Source organism: Sprattus sprattus, assembly GCF_963457725.1.
Source record: "Sprattus sprattus genome assembly, chromosome: 2".
NCBI lineage: Eukaryota > Metazoa > Chordata > Actinopteri > Clupeiformes > Clupeidae > Sprattus > Sprattus sprattus.
Genome location: NC_137921.1, coordinates 45,158,898 through 45,177,442, shown reverse-complemented (window position 1 = coordinate 45,177,442; position 18,545 = coordinate 45,158,898). Strand labels below are relative to the sequence as shown.

At 38.7% G+C, this 18,545-nt stretch overlaps 1 protein-coding gene across 2 annotated transcripts; it reads left to right on the top strand.

The window, feature by feature from the left end:
- Positions 1 to 392: 392 nt before the first annotated feature.
- lhx9 (LIM homeobox 9) lies at positions 393 to 9,053 on the top strand (the record flags this gene model as incomplete). 2 transcript variants are annotated; one of them, XM_080831925.1, is made up of 5 exons in its annotated part: positions 393 to 566; positions 1,585 to 1,787; positions 2,256 to 2,614; positions 5,536 to 5,735; positions 8,997 to 9,053. In XM_080831925.1, 5 exons carry the CDS (start codon positions 393 to 395, stop codon positions 9,051 to 9,053), a joined length of 993 nt encoding a protein of 330 aa, XP_080688051.1. The 2 variants fall into 2 exon arrangements, with proteins under 2 accessions (XP_080688051.1, XP_080688050.1); XM_080831924.1 differs by lacking the exon at positions 8,997 to 9,053 and adding an exon at positions 6,545 to 6,799.
- Between the last annotated feature and the right edge of the window lie 9,492 nt (positions 9,054 to 18,545).

Below are 18,545 nucleotides of genomic sequence, written 5' to 3'. Positions count from 1 at the left end.
CACTGCACAAATAGGACACGGCTCTCCAAAATCAGCCAGTCCCAACCTGACCTTCAACGGCTAAAGCACCCTAACAAGGAAATTGAGGACTTTTTTAATTTCCACAAAACAAAAAAGGTTAACGCTGACAACAATATTAGGTTATTCTTTTGGGTACTACTTCGACTGCCTTATCGTCTGGACTATACTTGGCTTTCTTGCTGTGGGTGTGTGTGTGCCTGTGTTTTGTTCCTTTCTTGCAAGGAGGGGGAGTCGTTCTTAAGATTTCCTCTGCTCCTGGAAGCTTCATATGTTCAGTTGGCTTGCATCAATTTGAGGCATTGCAACTCATCTCTGTGAATCTCCAACAGCAGATCTCAGATGCGATAAGATTGCGGAAGGGAAGGCTGTATATGGAAGTTGTGGGGTGCAAGGCAAAAGAAAGCAGTTGCACATTGCGTCCAGCAGCCATGCTTTTCCACGGCATCTCCGGGGATCACATTCAAGGAATCATGGAGGAGATGGAGAGGAGATCCAAAACGGATTCTCGCCTCGCCAAAGGGGTGCAAATGAACGGAAGAGAAACGGTAAGATTTTAGATATTATTCATGGGTTCCTAATTTACGTATTTTCCTCCAGCTCCAACCACTTTCAGCCATAGTTCCGATGGCCTCAAGATGCTAAGAAGTCGATACAAAATTTCACTTAAGTTTAGTGGCAAGACTAGCCCCATCGACATGATGTTAAACTCGAGTGAGGGATATTAAACGATCCGACCTCATAATTGCATGAAGCCTTGGTTCCAACATGAGGTTAACACGAGGCTAGAACTGTTTGTTTAAATTACTAAAGTGCCCAACACCATAATTATGGGTGACAGATCATTTCATTGTAATTAGGCTACTGCCTTATGTATAGGCTACTGATTACGTGCTTTCATTATCCTGCCAATTATTGAAAACAGAGTAATTTGAAGCAACTGGTTCTTATTTTAATTTATTTGAAATTGATAATAATGATAAGCCTGTATTAATAAGAAAATTGTACAACAATTTCCTTAAAGTGATGAACCAGAAATCAACTAAATTACAGGCTGATGCTTCTGAATGTATATCATACATTGAATTAGGCCATATCTGAATGCATTACAATTTAAAAAAATAATATATATAGGCTCTGTTCTTTTTTGTCATCAATGAAAACTGTCAAACAACGCCTCTAAATCACTATTCAATGTATCTTATTCATTTTCAAGTCAATCCGTGAGTACACTATGCTGTTTGGCCATACCTCTGAAATCAACTTGGATTTCAAAGTAAGAAAACTATAAATCACATTCACATTTCATGGACAGCACAGTATCAAAAAAAGTAGCCTAATTCAATGAAACCCTTTTTCACACACTATTATTATAATTTTGCCCTGGCAGACCATTTAGGCTGTGACATTTAGACAATGTAATTGAGTAGACGTGGTTTTGATCTTAAAAACACTTGTACAGATCTTTGTAAATGTCATAAGGTCTGATTTGATTCGTATATATTTACATTTGTAATACTCATAACTGCACTGTGTATAAATAAAGTCTCTGTCTGATTATCTCAGACAATGCCCTCTATGAATCCTGAGAAGCCTGCCCTGTGCGCCGGCTGTGGAGGAAAAATCTCGGATAGATATTACCTGATGGCTGTGGACAAGCAATGGCACCTCAGGTGTCTTAAGTGCTGTGAATGTAAACTGGCCCTGGAGTCGGAACTCACATGCTTCGCCAAGGATGGCAGCATTTACTGCAAAGAGGATTACTACAGGTAAGAACAAGGTGTTTTGGAAATGGTTAACTTGGTTATAACTTTGATCGACTTCTGGATTGCATCCTTAGAAAACATAGTAATGCATACTATGTGAAATACATCCCTGTATTGGATATTGGACTGTAGATCAGTTTAAAGATCCAGTACATAGCAAGAACATTAACATACCTGCGGCATGTTTTAAGAAAACCAAAAAATTACTTACATTGATTGGAATCATAGACGCTTTAATTATTCACAACAAGCCGAATTCTCACAAAGGAACATGAACATTGATAGGCTATAGGACATTACATTTTACAGGCTAAGAATCAACAGGCCTACGTCCAACCGTCATTATGTGTTTGTTACCGTATAATTCAAATATTATTTCGAAACATCAATTGAAAGTTGTACTGCTCTAAAAGAACATTTACTATTTAAGCCGATCTAGGAGAAATTGTAAATATTTGTTTCCTGTTCCAGAAGGTTTTCCGTGCAGAGATGTGCCCGCTGCCACCTCGGGATCTCGGCCTCGGAGATGGTGATGCGCGCAAGGGACTCCGTGTACCATCTAAGCTGCTTCACATGTACCACCTGCAACAAGACCCTGACCACGGGCGACCATTTCGGCATGAAAGACAACTTGGTTTACTGTAGGGCTCATTTCGAGACCCTTGTCCAGGGAGACTACCATCCCCAGTTGAACTACGCCGAGTTAGCAGCCAAAGGCGCAGGGCTAGCTTTGCCTTACTTCAACGGCACCGGTGCGACGGTCCAAAAGGGAAGGCCCAGGAAAAGAAAAAGTCCGGCCATGGGGATAGACATAGCCAGTTACAACTCAGGTGAGAGGCCTTTTGTGTGTGAGATTAAACTGAGAGAAATCAAATTCGTTTAATGTCAAAACGCGCGTGATTTGTGTTCATGGTCGCGGTCACTCATGGTCGTGCACCAAATGTTTGTGTATGTGTGGGTGTGTGTGTGTGATATGTGGTTATATTTTATTATGACCATGCACAGTCTACCTCTAAGGGTAATTGTGCATTGCAACATTTAGAAAAACCCGGTATTAGGAGTCTTGTCATAGTCTCAGATGTGCCTTTTTAAAACCTTATTTCAACTACGCATTTATTTAAGGCCTGCTAATTCACTCGAATGGTTATAGACTGTCAATGTACATTATTATTAGCCTATTATGATTATTATTATTATTATTAATAATAATAATACCAATAATAATACTATTGATATTGTTGTCATTGTTGTCATTGTTTTTATTATTATTCACAAAATCAGGCTTACATTTGAAACTGTTATAATTCGTTTTTTTTATTATTGCCTAATGTCCAAGCGCTAATTAATATAACTGTATAATTGTGTTTAATACATATTGCCATGCCACTTATCGACATTAAAAGAATTAACCCATGACCTGTGACCTATCGTCCACGTGCAGGGGATCATAGTAATTTGGTCTTGCGCAGACGTTTTCTCAAGGAACGGTCTTTTAACTCCGCGTGTGTTGTTGGCATAGTCGTACTAGCCCTACATTGCTTTTCTGTTAAACAAGAAAAAAACTTAAATTCAAACACTGAATGTCGTAGCCTAATCCATGCCCGCAGAGCCTCTTTTGTTGTCGCTGTTGCAATTAGTGTCTGCTTGAGAAAGTTTGGCTTTGTGTGCCAGGTCTCTGCTGTTCTTCATGAATGGGGAGAAGTGAGGGTAAACTGCGTGTTAATTGTTCTGTGTTAATTGAAGGTGACGTCGGAATCCCTGGCTTGCAACCAATTTTAAAATGGCCGCTTGAAGGTCACTAAAGTTCCCAGCAATAGGAGACCATGGTGGGCACAGGAACATGATTTCAGATGCAGATGAAGTTTTTTTTTGGCATTACCCCGTCTATGTTGTTATTATGGTCATAGAGTCGCTCCATTAAATCGATCACAAGAGACCTATAAAGAACCGTAACTATCTCGCTCAGTCTCACTATAGGCCATAAAGTGTGCAGCACCAATTTGATCTCTTTTTGTGCCATTTTTTTTGTTAATTTATCCGTCGAATTTATCAATTTATATAGAAAACAGTATTTTAGGCGAGGAGGCACCATAAAACTTAGTGTACAAATAGCTGTTAGGGGTATCAATTATCTTATTCATGAGAAAATCTGGTTTTGTAACCCGTTGTTTCTAAACACAATCGCATTTTAGGGGGACGATTATTCAGTGAACAGCCACTAAAACATTGAGATATTCATTTTCGAAATAAAGCTTGCAGTAGAGTATTCTTCATTGGAACATTTTCACCGAATATATTGTCTATAATATTTGCGATAATGCAATAAAATGGTAGGCTAATTGGATTAAAAACTGATTGCCTACGATAACAGCTCCAGCTTGACTGGTGTTCCTTATTTGTCTCCTTGAGCACATTTACTAACAGAGACCCCTGCTGGATGATACTGGAATTAAAAAGAATGATCACCAGTGGCAAAAAGAATGACATTTCGAGTCTGCAATACAAATAGATTATTTTAGATAGAGTAGGTTACAGTCTTTGGAGGAATAACATCAACAATAATATTAGGTAAGATTCAAGAAACCTCAAAAGATATTCAAATAGCTTATCGCATGAAAACAGTGACAATATCGATACATTGTCTAGTTAAATTGCATCGATTACACACTGTAGGCCTTGTTGAGCAAGATCTTAACATTTAATAAGGAACATTAAAAAAAAATACATTTGGCCTAATGTAAAGTCTGTTTCCAATTTTCATGTGCCCCATTTTAATACTAAACTTGTCCCCCGCATACACCTATTATTAAAAAGAGCAATTTCAACAAACTAAACATGAACTAACAAGCAACTCGACAATGTAATTAAGTTGTTGTCCAATTAATAGGTCTAACCAGAATAAAGAAACCACTTTTCGACAGTATAATCATCTGGTTTTGATGAGATGACTGTTCTAAACAAACTATATTTTGTGTCACATATCGTTTTGGAAACCAGAATGGGAGGTTTTGTTGTTCTCATTAACACCTCACTGCCAACATTATCAACACCCAGACATAGGCTGTTTGAAAATGGGCTTGTCAGACCCACATGTAGTCCTACACTTATTTGCAGTTAAAGCTTCCTGCCTTTTCAGCATTTGGGAACCCGAACCTCAAAGGGCACAAAAGTTGAAAGAAAGAATCATGTTTAGACCTTAAGAATATAATTTACAGTTCTCCAAATTCTATTGGAGAATTGTAATTTAGTATCTAATCAATAGCTTAATTAGCATCACAATCCTATTAAGTAGCCTGACAGCTATTGTGTGTCTTTTTGTTGGCAGATCATTCTTTTTGAGATATATTTTATTTAGCCACCAAATCATTTATTTAATGTGCTCTTCCTTTTTAACCATACGGTAATAACTGACTTTTGGCCCTTTAAAGTAAAGCACCCCTGTGCGCATTTTCATTAACACCAACGATTATGGAGCACATAGGCTCAGACCTCAGATTTATCATTTAATTAACAACTTTGCTGGTTTTGGTTTGCTTTTTTTGCCCCCTCTATCCCCCCGATCTCTTCAAGACAAATGTCTTAGTTGGAGAGAATGCACCGACAGCTAGGACCTGCTTGATCAGCTGTGTGCACTGATCAACACTTCAGTAGGCGCAGAGACTCCGCATGCCATCTGTGCATCCCTCGCTCTGCTTCTGACGCCAGTCTCCTCTCCTGTCCCCCCTCCTCCCCCCCAAACATCCCTGCTCAGGTTGTAACGAAAACGAAGCGGATCACCTGGATCGAGAGCAGTCCTACCCACCCTCCCAGAAGACCAAACGCATGCGCACCTCCTTCAAGCACCACCAGCTTCGCACCATGAAATCCTACTTTGCCATTAACCACAATCCCGATGCCAAGGACTTAAAACAACTAGCCCAGAAGACCGGCCTGACCAAAAGAGTTCTACAGGTAAGCCCTCATTAGCTTACAATATTACACCCCCACCCCCCCCCCCCAGTCCCACCCCAAAACAAAAGCCCACACCTCACGTCTTTGTCTGTCAGTCTACCTCTCCCAAATCACCGCATCTAACATCTACCCTGATCAAATGATGATTTGACTCCATGCATCCCATCTTTTTTGAGTTTACACTTGAATTTAGCTTCATGAATGAGTTTGAATGCAGTGAGTTATTTGAAGCTGTTTCTGTGTCATTACATTGAATTGCCAAGTTGTCAGCTTGAGTGTACAGCAAGTCTTTGAGAGCAGACAGTGAGAGAAATGTGTAGACATGTTTCACCCACTGCTTATGATCACAAATCTCAGACAGGTTATGCAAAATGTTTAGTAGACATGCATATAGTTTATGAAGAAATGAGTAAGAACCTTATAAAAGTTTCCTAAGAATAAGTTGAAAATCCAATTACGTGAGGGGATATAGAATATAGTATTTCATATACCATCATGACTAAGCATGCAGAGGTCCATTGCAGAACACTATAGCCAACCCCTGGGTGGATGCAACATTCTTATTCCAGCTGGCCTTGCCTTCTTGATGCAAAAAACATCATACAACAACCACCAAAATTGGCAGCCTACTACTCACTTGCAGTATTTTCTTTAGTCATGCAGATGCACTTTTAATGTTAATGATCCAACAAAAAGGAAATCTAAAATGTAGGAAAAATAGTACCTATAAAATATATCTAAATACTAACAAAAAGGCCTGTAGAAAAGCAGACATATAAAAGAGTAAAGACGTTGGGATTGGTTTGCAGGTTTGGTTCCAAAACGCACGAGCCAAATTCAGAAGGAACATTTTGCGGCAGGAGAACGGGGGTGTTGATAAGGCCGACGGCTCGTCACTGCCTCCGCCCTCCGGCGACGGCTCAGCGCTCTCCCCCCCCAGCACGGCCACCACACTAACAGACCTGACCAATCCCTCAATCACTGTAGTCACCTCAGTCACCTCTAGTCTGGACAGCCAGGACTCGGGGAGCCCCTCGCAAACTACCTTGACAAATCTTTTCTAACACGGGATTACATTTTTTTCTATTTTTTTTCTATTTGTTTTGTATTTGTTTGTTTGCTTTTTGTCTTCCTCCTCCAATTAACATTATAATCATCATTACTAAAATAATAATAATTATTATTATTATGATTAAATCAGACACACCCTCAAGTCACCAGGGATATATCCCTGGGCAAAGGAAAGAGCTCAGAAATGAAATGATTTCAAAAAGCATATTGATGTGTAGCATTGGCATCTGCTTGGCAGCTGAGTTTGCAGTCAATGTATTTTTAGATATTTGTTTTTGTGTAAAGAAATTCTGATCTTTGGCAGATTTGTTATATCATTATTGGGACTGTTCAGTTTGTTTCGTTTATTTGAGTTCTAAATTGACTTCATGGTGGCTTATATATAATTTCACTTGAAATCCCATTTCTTGGGCGAAAAGAAATATGTATGTACAATATGCGCTATGTCTGCAGTGTTCTATTAAAGTATATTTTAATATTTCCTTTGTGGAAATGTTTGAAATATTATTTTGTAGAATGTGCGGTAAAATCACTACGACAATACATTCACGACAGATAAATATTTTGTTTATTAATTAGATTGTCATGAGTCTCTAGGCTCAAACAAAAATCTGTTTTGCCAAGCAAATGGATCCTGTAATTAAATCTCAGGACAGAGTGTAAAACAGCCAATACGGTTAATTTCAAATGCCATGTTAATTCTATATCGCCTTTTGCAACTTGTCTGAGTGTTAAAACTCAACATTTACCAATGATAGACACAGCGTTGGAGAGCATGTATTTGTGATTACATTTTTCAAATTAATAGAAAGCTGGAGGACGGGCACTTTTTGAATTGATTGTCTTTCATTTACCAGAGAGCACTTTTCTTACTACCATCAGTCAGTTGGTTTCACAGTGGTTCAGCTCGACAGTAGTCCTAACACATTTGCACATCAACATGTAGTGCCCAGTGAAAAGTGCATTATTTTCATGATGCTCAGGGTGACAACGAGACTCTCAATGAGGGAAGGAGGTTAGGAGTTGCATCATTTCATGGGGTGCAAGGCTGGTGGTGATTTAGAGCTGACTAAAAAAAAAATCTATCATGACCTCAGACAGCAGGAATATTGTGAAGGAGCCAGTCTAGAAAAAAAATGTCAACCATGTTTTTTTCCGTCTTTGTTTTTTTTGTTAAATATGAATATTCTTTCACTCAATTTCTTGTCTTTATGGACACTAACCACTGAACAGACCAAAAATAATCCTGTTTTTTTCCGGGTGGAAATCTGTTCTAATGTAGAACAAAAAGCGGTACTCTAGATCTACTCAATGAAGTAGATGCTTAACTCAGTTCTACTATGTGCCTTACGCTATAACTTGGAGGAGAGTTTGTGAAATTCAGGATATATATATGTCGTTTGTTATCTGATTCTTCACTCCCTTCTGACGCCTCACTAGTTTTGTACTGTTTTTTGCATCTTATCTCTGAAGATCTTTTTAATGGTGTATCCTGTTAAAAAAGGGGGCGCGATGTCACAGAAAGCAGTTGTGCACTCTTTCACGAATAGTTGGTAAATCCAAGAATCTTATATATTGATCTTCGTGTTAATAGTACAGTTAAGTGTTTTATCAAGATTGTCCATGTTTCTTTGTTTCTTGAAAAAAGATGGTGTATAGAAACTATTTCCCCTCACATATTTATGGACCAAATGGTTGTTATATATCTTATTAAATTTTGTGTGAATAAAAAATACTTTGCTTTAAAAGACTTATTTTTCATTACACCGATTACCATTTTTATGTTGCCTTTTAGATGATTTGACTATTTTGTTTTAACTCACACTTACAAATGAAACAGCATGTATGATTGATTCACATCAGATCTAAGAGAGCAAAGATATAAAATTATGTGCTCTTATTTCTCAAGGTTGATTTTTTTAGCTCCCCAAATCTTTCACTATGTTGAATATTTTAGGGTAATGCCCCATGGATTTGCACAAACCCCTGTGTTCAATTAAATAAACCAGGAGCCGAGCTCTGCTTGGTATTGCATGAACATAGTTATCTTTTTGAAAAAAAATGAAATCACAGGAATGCAGGAGAGCGCACGTTTATACATTAATAGGACTGAGGTGAAACTAAATGCATAGCTCTTAAAGTCAGGTTGCTCTGTAGTTTAATATATTGTTACTCTATGATTTCTTTCAGGGAGAACAAATCATGGGGCATTACAGCAATACTTCCCGACGTTTGAAAATTCCCTAAAGTATTAAAAGAAGGGGGAAACTTTGATGGGGAATCCTCACCATTGAAGACACAGACAATATTAGGATAAGATGATAGCGTCCACAAAAAAAAATGAAATAAAATCAAATAAAAAAATTAATCAACAACAAAGCAAATGAAACCGGACGGACAAACAGCTTTAATAAATGCTGCAGCTTTAAATGTTCTGAATGTTTTGACAGACTCTTGAAGGGAAACACACAATATATGAACCTTCCTTCTATAGAGAATTATTTGACATTGCTCTTTGTATTGAAATGATAATGGAGTAAAAATGGTAAACTAATCATATGATAACGATGCATTGCAAAACTGTAATAATATTATACTTGTATATAGTGGGGCATTCTTGCAGTAAGAGCTGACACACACGTCCTCATGAGTGCATGTTTTTACACACATACACACACACACACACACACTCACACACACACACACACACACACACACACACACACACTAGTATGATTACTTAAGCCTGCTTGCAAAAAATGTACTTGCAAATGTCATTTTCATGACTGTAAGCTAGCCCCTGTAACAAACCCAGCAACAGAATGTCCATCAGCTGGAATTTAGAGGTGGAGTTTGGCCATATGGCTGCATTGCATAAAAGAGAAAAAATATAATCAATAAAAGAAGATGAAAAAGAGATTAAGAGAATTTACACTTTGCATGCACCTAAACATCATCATTGTGATATTTAGTTTGATGGTGGATTTATTTGTTGTTGAACTGTAAAATAAACCGAAGGAAAATGTCCACTGTCAAGCCAGTACATTTGCATGAAAAAAAAATATTGTTAGGGCAGGACAGCTTCTTTACCTTTTCTCTTTCTTCTAAGCATTTGTGATCTTGTGTATTTTTCCATGAATGTTCTTAAATAGGACATACCATCCTGCCAACTATGTTTTTTAAATAGCTAAAAAAAGAAAATATGTTTTGCCTCATCTCAATCAGTTCCTCTGGAATTTTTCTTTTGTAAATAAAAAACATTTGTATGTGCGCTTCCATTGTTGTACTCTGGGATCCTTACGTTTTTTGTCATCTGCGCTCCTCTGGGTAGTCCCATCTCACTGGATGTTTTCAGTTCAGCAGTCGATACGAGGGGGCCCCAATGAATATTGTCCCTTATGAGAGCCAGTAAACTTTAGTGTGTTGAATTCCTCTCACGTGGGAAACGCCGAAATACATGGCTCTCAACCAAACCTCGGTTCACTGGGGTGCCACTTAGTATTTCCTGTCTGAGTGGTTGGAGGCCAACTACAGTACAGTGGCGCTTATATTTTGCATGCCTGTTTGACAGCTTGCTCAGTTTGCTCACCTGATAAATGACTGTAGTTCTGTGTGGTAATGCATCAACCTAAGGGCTTTGCTGTAGGTGTGTGTGTGTGGTGTGGTTATGGCGACACAGAACATTCAGAAAGTGGTCTAATTTTGGTCTTGAGAGAAGACATTTTTGGGGGAATTTTCATTGTTTGAAAAGGATGGTTTAAACAACACATACAGATCTCTCAATCATGTGTTTAATTAGCCATTTATATTTTTAAATCTTCAAACACATAGACTGTGCATCCTAGGCTGGTTTCTTTTGTTGTCGTTATTTTTGTCAGTTGACAGTTAGGATTAACACAATTTTGCTGTAAAACAAGACTTGGCTTCTGTTGTTACTGGATTGAACATATAGCCGACTGTGGCTGAATAATCACAGATTTAAAACAGACACAGGAGAGTCTCATGGTTACATAGCCTGGGGGACGTTCAGCACAATGTACAGCAAGCTTAAAGAATTTGAAATACACACACTGGACAAAATGTCAAAACACTGAATTAAAAGGGGTTTACATTGGTGTAGTACATATATATAATTTGGGTTGAATATGCACTGTGTATGGCATTTTCCTCCGAGAGATGAGAGAATTGATGGTCTTTGTTTTTACGGTAAGAAAATACGTTTCAAAACAGATGTGTCTCCACGGGCTTCTTGAGAGTGGGTGAAACCGGGAGGCATCCTCAACAGTGAAGGCCCTGGGAGAATTCTGCTCTGATAAGCCCAGTGCACAAAGAGATCAAAGAGCACGAGCGATAAGTCGACCAGGGGTTTTGGAGGCAGAGAGAGAGAGAGAGAGACAGAGACAGACACAGAGAGAGAGAGAGAGAGAGAGAGAGAGAGAAAGAGACAGAGAGAGAGAGAGAGAGAGAGAGAAAGGGAGAGGTTGGCGCAATGACCAGGAACGGAACCGGGGCAAGGACAGGCTCACCCTAAGCCCACTTCCACCCTTTCCACAAACAAACACCCAAAGTTCTGTCTGTCTCCTCAGGAGATGATGAACACTGAAGCACTTTACACTCGAGGAAATGTGTTGTTGGACTGTATTTTTGGTTGTTAGCTAATAATAGTTACATATACTACACTGCCAAGGATTTGTTTTTACTTTCACTGGAATAAAAATCAGGACATCTGAAACCTAATTGTTGCAATTATAATGAAGCATCATTTCAACATGACATATTTGCATCAGAATAAGCACTGCTACAAAAATATTTCAGTGTCAGTAATAAAGAAAAGGGACTGGGGGTATCTCAACATTTTTGAAAAGCTGATGTTTTTTGTCAAGTGTCTGACCAGACACAACGACAGCATACTATTTCAGTCACAAGGAAAAAAAAGGCTTGCTTTAAAAAAGAGAGATAAAACAAAACAAGCCAAGCAAAATAACACAGAAAGGTGACACCAGATGACTGGCAGGATCAGAGAGCGGTGAGCCACCACCCGTCTGCTGCCTTGCTCAGCCTGCTAGCACCTCTGATATGATGTCAGTTTAGTGTGTGTGTGTGTGTGTGTGTGTCTGTGTGCGTGTGTGTGTGTGTGTGTGTGTGTGTGTGAGAGTGTGGGTATGGGTGTGTGCGTGTGTGCGCATGTGTGTGTGTGTGTGTGTGTGGTGCTGGCAGTTCTGCACCAGTGCCCCTTCTTTTTTCAGCAAGAGCATGTACATCTCAGATTGAGAATACTGCCCATGTCGCACACAAACGTGAGTGCACACTACACTACCGCTACACCGATACATGTACACACTGGTCTACTGTACCCTTTCTCTCTCTCTCTCTATCTCTCTCACACACACACACTCCCACATACACACACACAAACCAGTCAAAGAAACATTGGCTTGTCATTTGATTCACACTCACATACAAACACACACACCCACAACCACGCCCACTCTCCTCTCAAGGTTGACAATCCCAACATGTGATACTCGACCCTGATGCCTGGCACACAACAGATATGTCCACCACAGGCAACAAGTCGGTGGGTTTTGACAAGAGGGGTCATGAGGACAGTGGCCCATCGTTCATGAATGCAGTCAGGTGTGGAGATCACCCAGGTATGAATCCAAAGGAACAGGAGGAGGGCCTGGTGAGTATTTTGTACGTGTTGGTAATACAGTGGTTCAGAGGGTTTTCTCCAAAGTGTCACATCCCAGAATCCCCCTCCCCCCATTACATTTACGGTGGTGCTGCAGTCAGCATCTCTGACTCTGCTATTTGTCCATAATATTAGGCCTGCTATAAAGTCAGTATGGAAATTACGGTTAAGGCATTTTTGAAACCAGGCGACAATGGCCTTGTCCTCTTAAGATAAACATTCACAAAGACAGTGAATGTGAACATACTGTTGTATTTGAAGCTGTTTGATGTGTGGTCTGCACTAAGTTTAATTACTTTGTCATATGAAAATACTTTTTTTTTGTTGATAAAAAAAACCTTTGAAAAACAAGAACAACAAAAAATCCCACGACTGCATAAATTCGTATGAACTTCACCACATGTCATCTTTTTTTTGATGTCTCTCAACCTCGCTCTCGCTCTCGCTTTCAGTTCTCCAGGAGGAATGTTTCTTGTGTGGTCCATCTGTTGGCTCTTCGAAAGCACGGCGTCATCAGTGCAGATGCCGCTCTGACTGAAGTTCATGTACAATATGTTGACATGGAATTGTATACAGGGGAGAACAATGTAAGGACTTCATCTGCACTCAGGAAAGCCCACAGAGGCTGACACAAGCAGTAGCGTGGGATGTGTATGTGTCAGCATGCACATTGGATGTTAAAAGGGTGCCTATACAAAGACTTTGTAAAGACATTAAACTCTTTCCTGAACTACTTCCTTCATCCAATTAAACACCTCAGTCCTGTCTTTCCCTCTCAGCCCACTAGGGCCCTCTCAAGTTACCATACAAGCCAACTTTTTCCTTTAAAAAAAGGCAGGCTGCACAAACACCTACAACAGCTATTAACACATAGGGTCATGTTATGTATTATGAACCAGGAAAATTGTTTTTATGAGACCCTCTTCTATTCTAACTGAACTTTGCTAATATGAGTAAGGTAAGCACCTCCTTAATCCATCACACTAATCAAGGTGGGTATGATACAGCTGGCTAACACCGGAGCATGAGTTATTTTCATTTTTGTGGCTCTTGTGGCTCAAACTCTGGTAATGACTGCAATATTTGCACTTTACTGACCATCATATCCACAGAGGTTTACAGTAGTAAACATCTGGAATTCCAATTCCATGTTTCTGTTATCTTGGTCTGAAGATCAGAGGAAATCCATATACAGTCACCTGACATGGTATAAGATCAGTTAAGTAAACTACTGCATTAGAAACAGAGGGGCGAATTGCATTAAGCACAAAACCTTGTAAGGGTTGGTTTGCTTTTTTAAGAGAAGAATCCACTCACTGTATCTCAAAGTTGTAGTCCCTATGTGATACCCAACAGCTTTTTCGAATTCCATAACGGAGAGGATTATATGTGTTTGTTTTCTATAACATTTTTCTATAACATTTAGGGCTTCATACAATGTCCGATTTTTTAATGAAAAGGGAATTTAATTCAATCAAATCAAGAGCTTTTTGGCATCATGGGACAGTAGACCGTTGGCTTTCAGCTTTAAATGGAATGAAAAAAATGTTTGTAAAATACAATTGTAATAGAAGCTTTATATCAAAGTACATTAAATAAGAAAACACCATTAATACAGAATTTATGGCTGGAAACATAAAAGTAAATAATGTAAGTCAAATAAATAAAACCAAAGGCATAGATGGTAACATAAAATTAAAACTCAGAAAAACTAAAATGTAAACACAACATATGCCATATGCACTTGCACACTAAGAAAAATGTGCAAGTGCCAGACCATTAAGTGCTCAAAAAACTATTTCAAGAATTCAAATCAATCCAAAAGGAAAAGGAAAGGAACTGGAAGTCATGCTAGAATAGGTTTGATATGTTTATTAATCTGTGTGTTCCAATACTCTGCTCTTAGCAACTAAAGTTATTGTTTCTGACAGATCGGTAACAGCAGACTTGCAGTAGCCAATGTTAAAAACCCCAAGGTGTCCAATGCCTTCTTGTGATCTAACAATGTAATAAAGGTCTGGCTGCAATACTTCTAACCTGAAAGAATGTGGAAGATTTAGTGATATTGTCAATGTTGAAACTGAGATCTGAGTTCAATTTGATGCCAAAATTCTTCACTCCAGGTATGGTCTGTGAAGCCAACTTTCCATTTGAAGAAGATACTTTTGTCGTTGTTTTTTTGTTAACTACAAACAATAAGTAGAGTTTCTGTTTTATTGTAGAGTAAAAGAACAATCTGCCTGAATCTAATTTGACCAGGGGAAATGCAGAGACAGCATCACAGGACTTTTCCAATTGACTCATCATCTGCTATGACAACGCTAAGATACGTATGTGTATTATGACACACAGGGACAGTATACTGTACATTAGTACAGAGGCCTTCAATCAGGATGACAGCTTTGTAAGTTTGAAAGAAAGGTTGTGGGGGCATGATCACATCTTCCTCACTGTTTCCTAAGGGGACGCTTTCAGAGAGGCTGACTTTGACCTGACCTCTTTGCTTAATGTGCCTATGTCACACTGTTACAAACTTGTTGGTTCAGACGAATTTTTCGGCACAAGGATTTTTGATGTAGTTATTCATAGTAAGTAGCGACACGTTTGCATCTTTGATTACATTGTTGGCATTGAGGCAAGAGAATGTCAAGTACATACACACACAGACATATGGAAAAAGGGATATGGCACTCATGCACATACATTCTCACTCTTGCTCTTTCTCTCTCATAGACAAACACATACACACATTAACATCTACAGCTTTTCACAACACTGTGAAATACCGGCATATTTTCTGGGAGCTGAATTAAACCTAATAACCTCACTGTGATGCTATTTACAACAAATAAGATTTATCAGAGGTCCACTGGTGAGGCAGCGTGCATTTCAAAGGGCAAAAAGACAAACGACAACCAACAAATATAAAGACGGAAAGTTATTACTGGAGTTCTGAGGCCAAGAGGCAGCTTCTGTTCACTGTCCTGAGGGATACAGTATGCTGAGGAAAACTGCTACAAATTCATGTGAGGACCACTGGAAGGCCCTCGTCAGAACATATTTCTTTGCTTTCTGGACCTTGTAATGCAGATAACAAAGCATTAAAAAGAATGTCACTTTTTATGCTCTTTCTGAAAATAAAATATTTTTGGATCATTAGTGTGCACAATTATATGAAACCGTCCTGCATAATATATGGACATATTTTCTTATATTTTTGTGTCTTTATTTCTGTATATATATATTGTGTACATATATTGATGTGTTTTAATGAAGAATGCCTATTTGGTACTCATCCAAGGGACAGAAGATAAACTGAGCTACACAAAAGCATTAACTAATCCAGAAATGTACAGTGCGAACTGGCCATTGCATGCCAATGACAAAGTTAGCATAAAACTGTGAAATGCTATCATGGGTGTGGTTATCATCAATGTTACCCACAATAACTCCGTCAGTAATATGTCTCAGCACTGGCATTGTATGGAATAACGAGAAAGTTGTATTCAAGACATTAAAAAGTTAAAGGGATCTGGACTTCATGACCATTTATGTTCTACATGGACTCTGCCAGACAGTCCACTCCACTTTAACACATACTTGTGTCAAAACTGTGGTCATGTTGTAGCCTTGTGATCTAAGCAGAGATTATGTCATCATACAGTCTGGTCTTGTTAAGCTTCACTTTTGAATACGCCTTACAATAAGAAGAAAGGTCAATCACTAGTCATGCTCTACGTCTATTAATTCCTTTTAAGTTTCCGGAAAAGGTTTCAAAGTAAAACCTGGAATAGTTGAATAACCTAATGGGAAGAAAAAAATTGTACATGCTTTAATAATAGTGCTTTAATAATAGGATACTCATTTGAATGTACTGTTTGAAAAACTGTGGTTAAAGTGCGTAACTTGTGAGGAAATACTCTATAATGATAAAAAAGAAAAATGAATACTGAACTAACATTAGGTGTGGTAAGGCTGTTCTCTGGCATTGACAATCTAAATGGTAATGCACCAATTGAAGGCATTTTTGCTTCCACAGACATAGTAAAACAGTTTTTTTTCTAACAGGAATACCAAGTGTTTTCACAAATCGAGACAGAATCATACAGTTTCCCTCATTAGCACAATTCCATCACTAAGCTACACACAGAAATGTTTTTCTACAATCCTCCAGGTCCTCCCAAATATATAAATAAATAAACAAATAAGGCTCAGTGTTTTTGGCATATGGAGTCACAGTGCTACAAACCCATATCCCATCCACCCTCCTTTCATGCATTTGCATTCTGATCCAACAAAGGCAAATAACGCACACTAAAGTTAGAGGTGAATAAAGAGAACAGAAGTCAATCTATGTTCCGGAAAAATCTCAAATCAAACGACAGAAACCGCAAAACCCCCCCCCAAAAAAACCCTTGCAGCAAAATAAACAATATCACACGTACACACAAAAGTTTGATATTGGTTTTAATGCCAGGCAATCGTGTGCTACTTTTAGAACAATAGATTCGACAGGGCTATTAAACAGATTTCAGCAAAACAGACTCACGTGTCGAACCAGAGGCTGCTCTTGTTGGAGCTCTCCCCGCAGTCTGATACTGTGCGTTTCATCCACATCCATCTAATTATTCCCTCAGAAACCTGAAATTTGAAGATACTAAAGACAGTCCCTATCTGTCATCGGTGCCGCATTGATCTCATTGAAAGGAAATGTGGGTGTAGAGGGAACCCAATATAACTCATACCATTAAATTCCACGCAGCATTATTCACCAACAGAATTGACAGGTTTCCCGGAGACATTTCTTTTAATCTTCAACCGTTGTTCAAGAAAAAGACACAGAGTGAGAGAAAAAATAAAAGAGGAAAAGAAACACAGCAAGCATTACCTTTCAATATTGTATTTGCGAGAAGGTTAACAGAGAGGCTGTGAAGTTGGAGGGAAATACGGTCAAATATTCACACTTGTTGATTATTAACTGTAACGATGAGGAGAACAAAACATACATTCCCTTTCAATGTTTTTCGTTCTCCTCCAGTGTCTTGTATTTGCTCATTGATTAAATGTAATTTGTGGCACTGCCTTTGAATTTCCATCTTACTCCATTCCTCATTAATTTTTGTCAGTTTAGGATCAGAGAAAGAGAGAGAGAGAGAGAGAGAGAGAGAGAGAGAGAGAGAGAGAGAGAGAGAGAGAGAGAGAAAGAGACAGAGAGGGACAAAGAGAAAAAGAGAGATAGAGGGAGTGAGAGAGAGAGAGAAAAAGAGAAAAAAGAGAGACAAAGAGAGGGAGAGAGAGATTGAGAGTGAGAGAGAGAGAGAGAGAGAGAGAGAGAGCAATGTGTGTGCATTGTGGAAGGCTTTATTTAGATACAGACAGAAAAAGTGGCAAATAACATATGTCATCTATGAGGGACGCTTTATGTTTTAGGCCCCTCATATCTGCTAAGAAAGGCAGGCCTAGTAGTGTCAATGAATTTCTGTACTGAACAGGACTTGTCAAAGTCTCATGCCACTGTTTATGAGGAGCTTGGCTTCCTTTTAGGCCCTGTCTATTATATCAGATGCTGCGACATTGCTCTGTTGCTGTTTGACCATATGCTAGTAAAGTATCATTTACACTTTTTGGATAAAATAATGTTATTACGCCCCTGTTGGAAGTATTACTGTGATGGGGACCTATGATCATCGTGTTTTATTGGCTGCATTCTATTTATGGGCTGTCCTTAGGCACAGAAGCGTACACCTACATTTTAACGAACAAGACAAGGATTTGTCCAGTGATTTCACTGTGCAGAGGGTAGTATATTAATTTTTAAAGCCAACTAAGCTGTGGAATTCATCCTGTTAGACATAATGCTTATTTCATTCTGCTGCAGAGAAGCTGGTCAAATACACATTTCATGGTTTTTCCAGGATCTTAAGTTGACAAGAGTAGCACTCTTGGAATGACAATTAATTTCATTCAACATTTGTAATACTATTATAAATACAATAGACAATAGACATTTGAGTTAATATCATATTTAAAATCCTAAAGTGGGT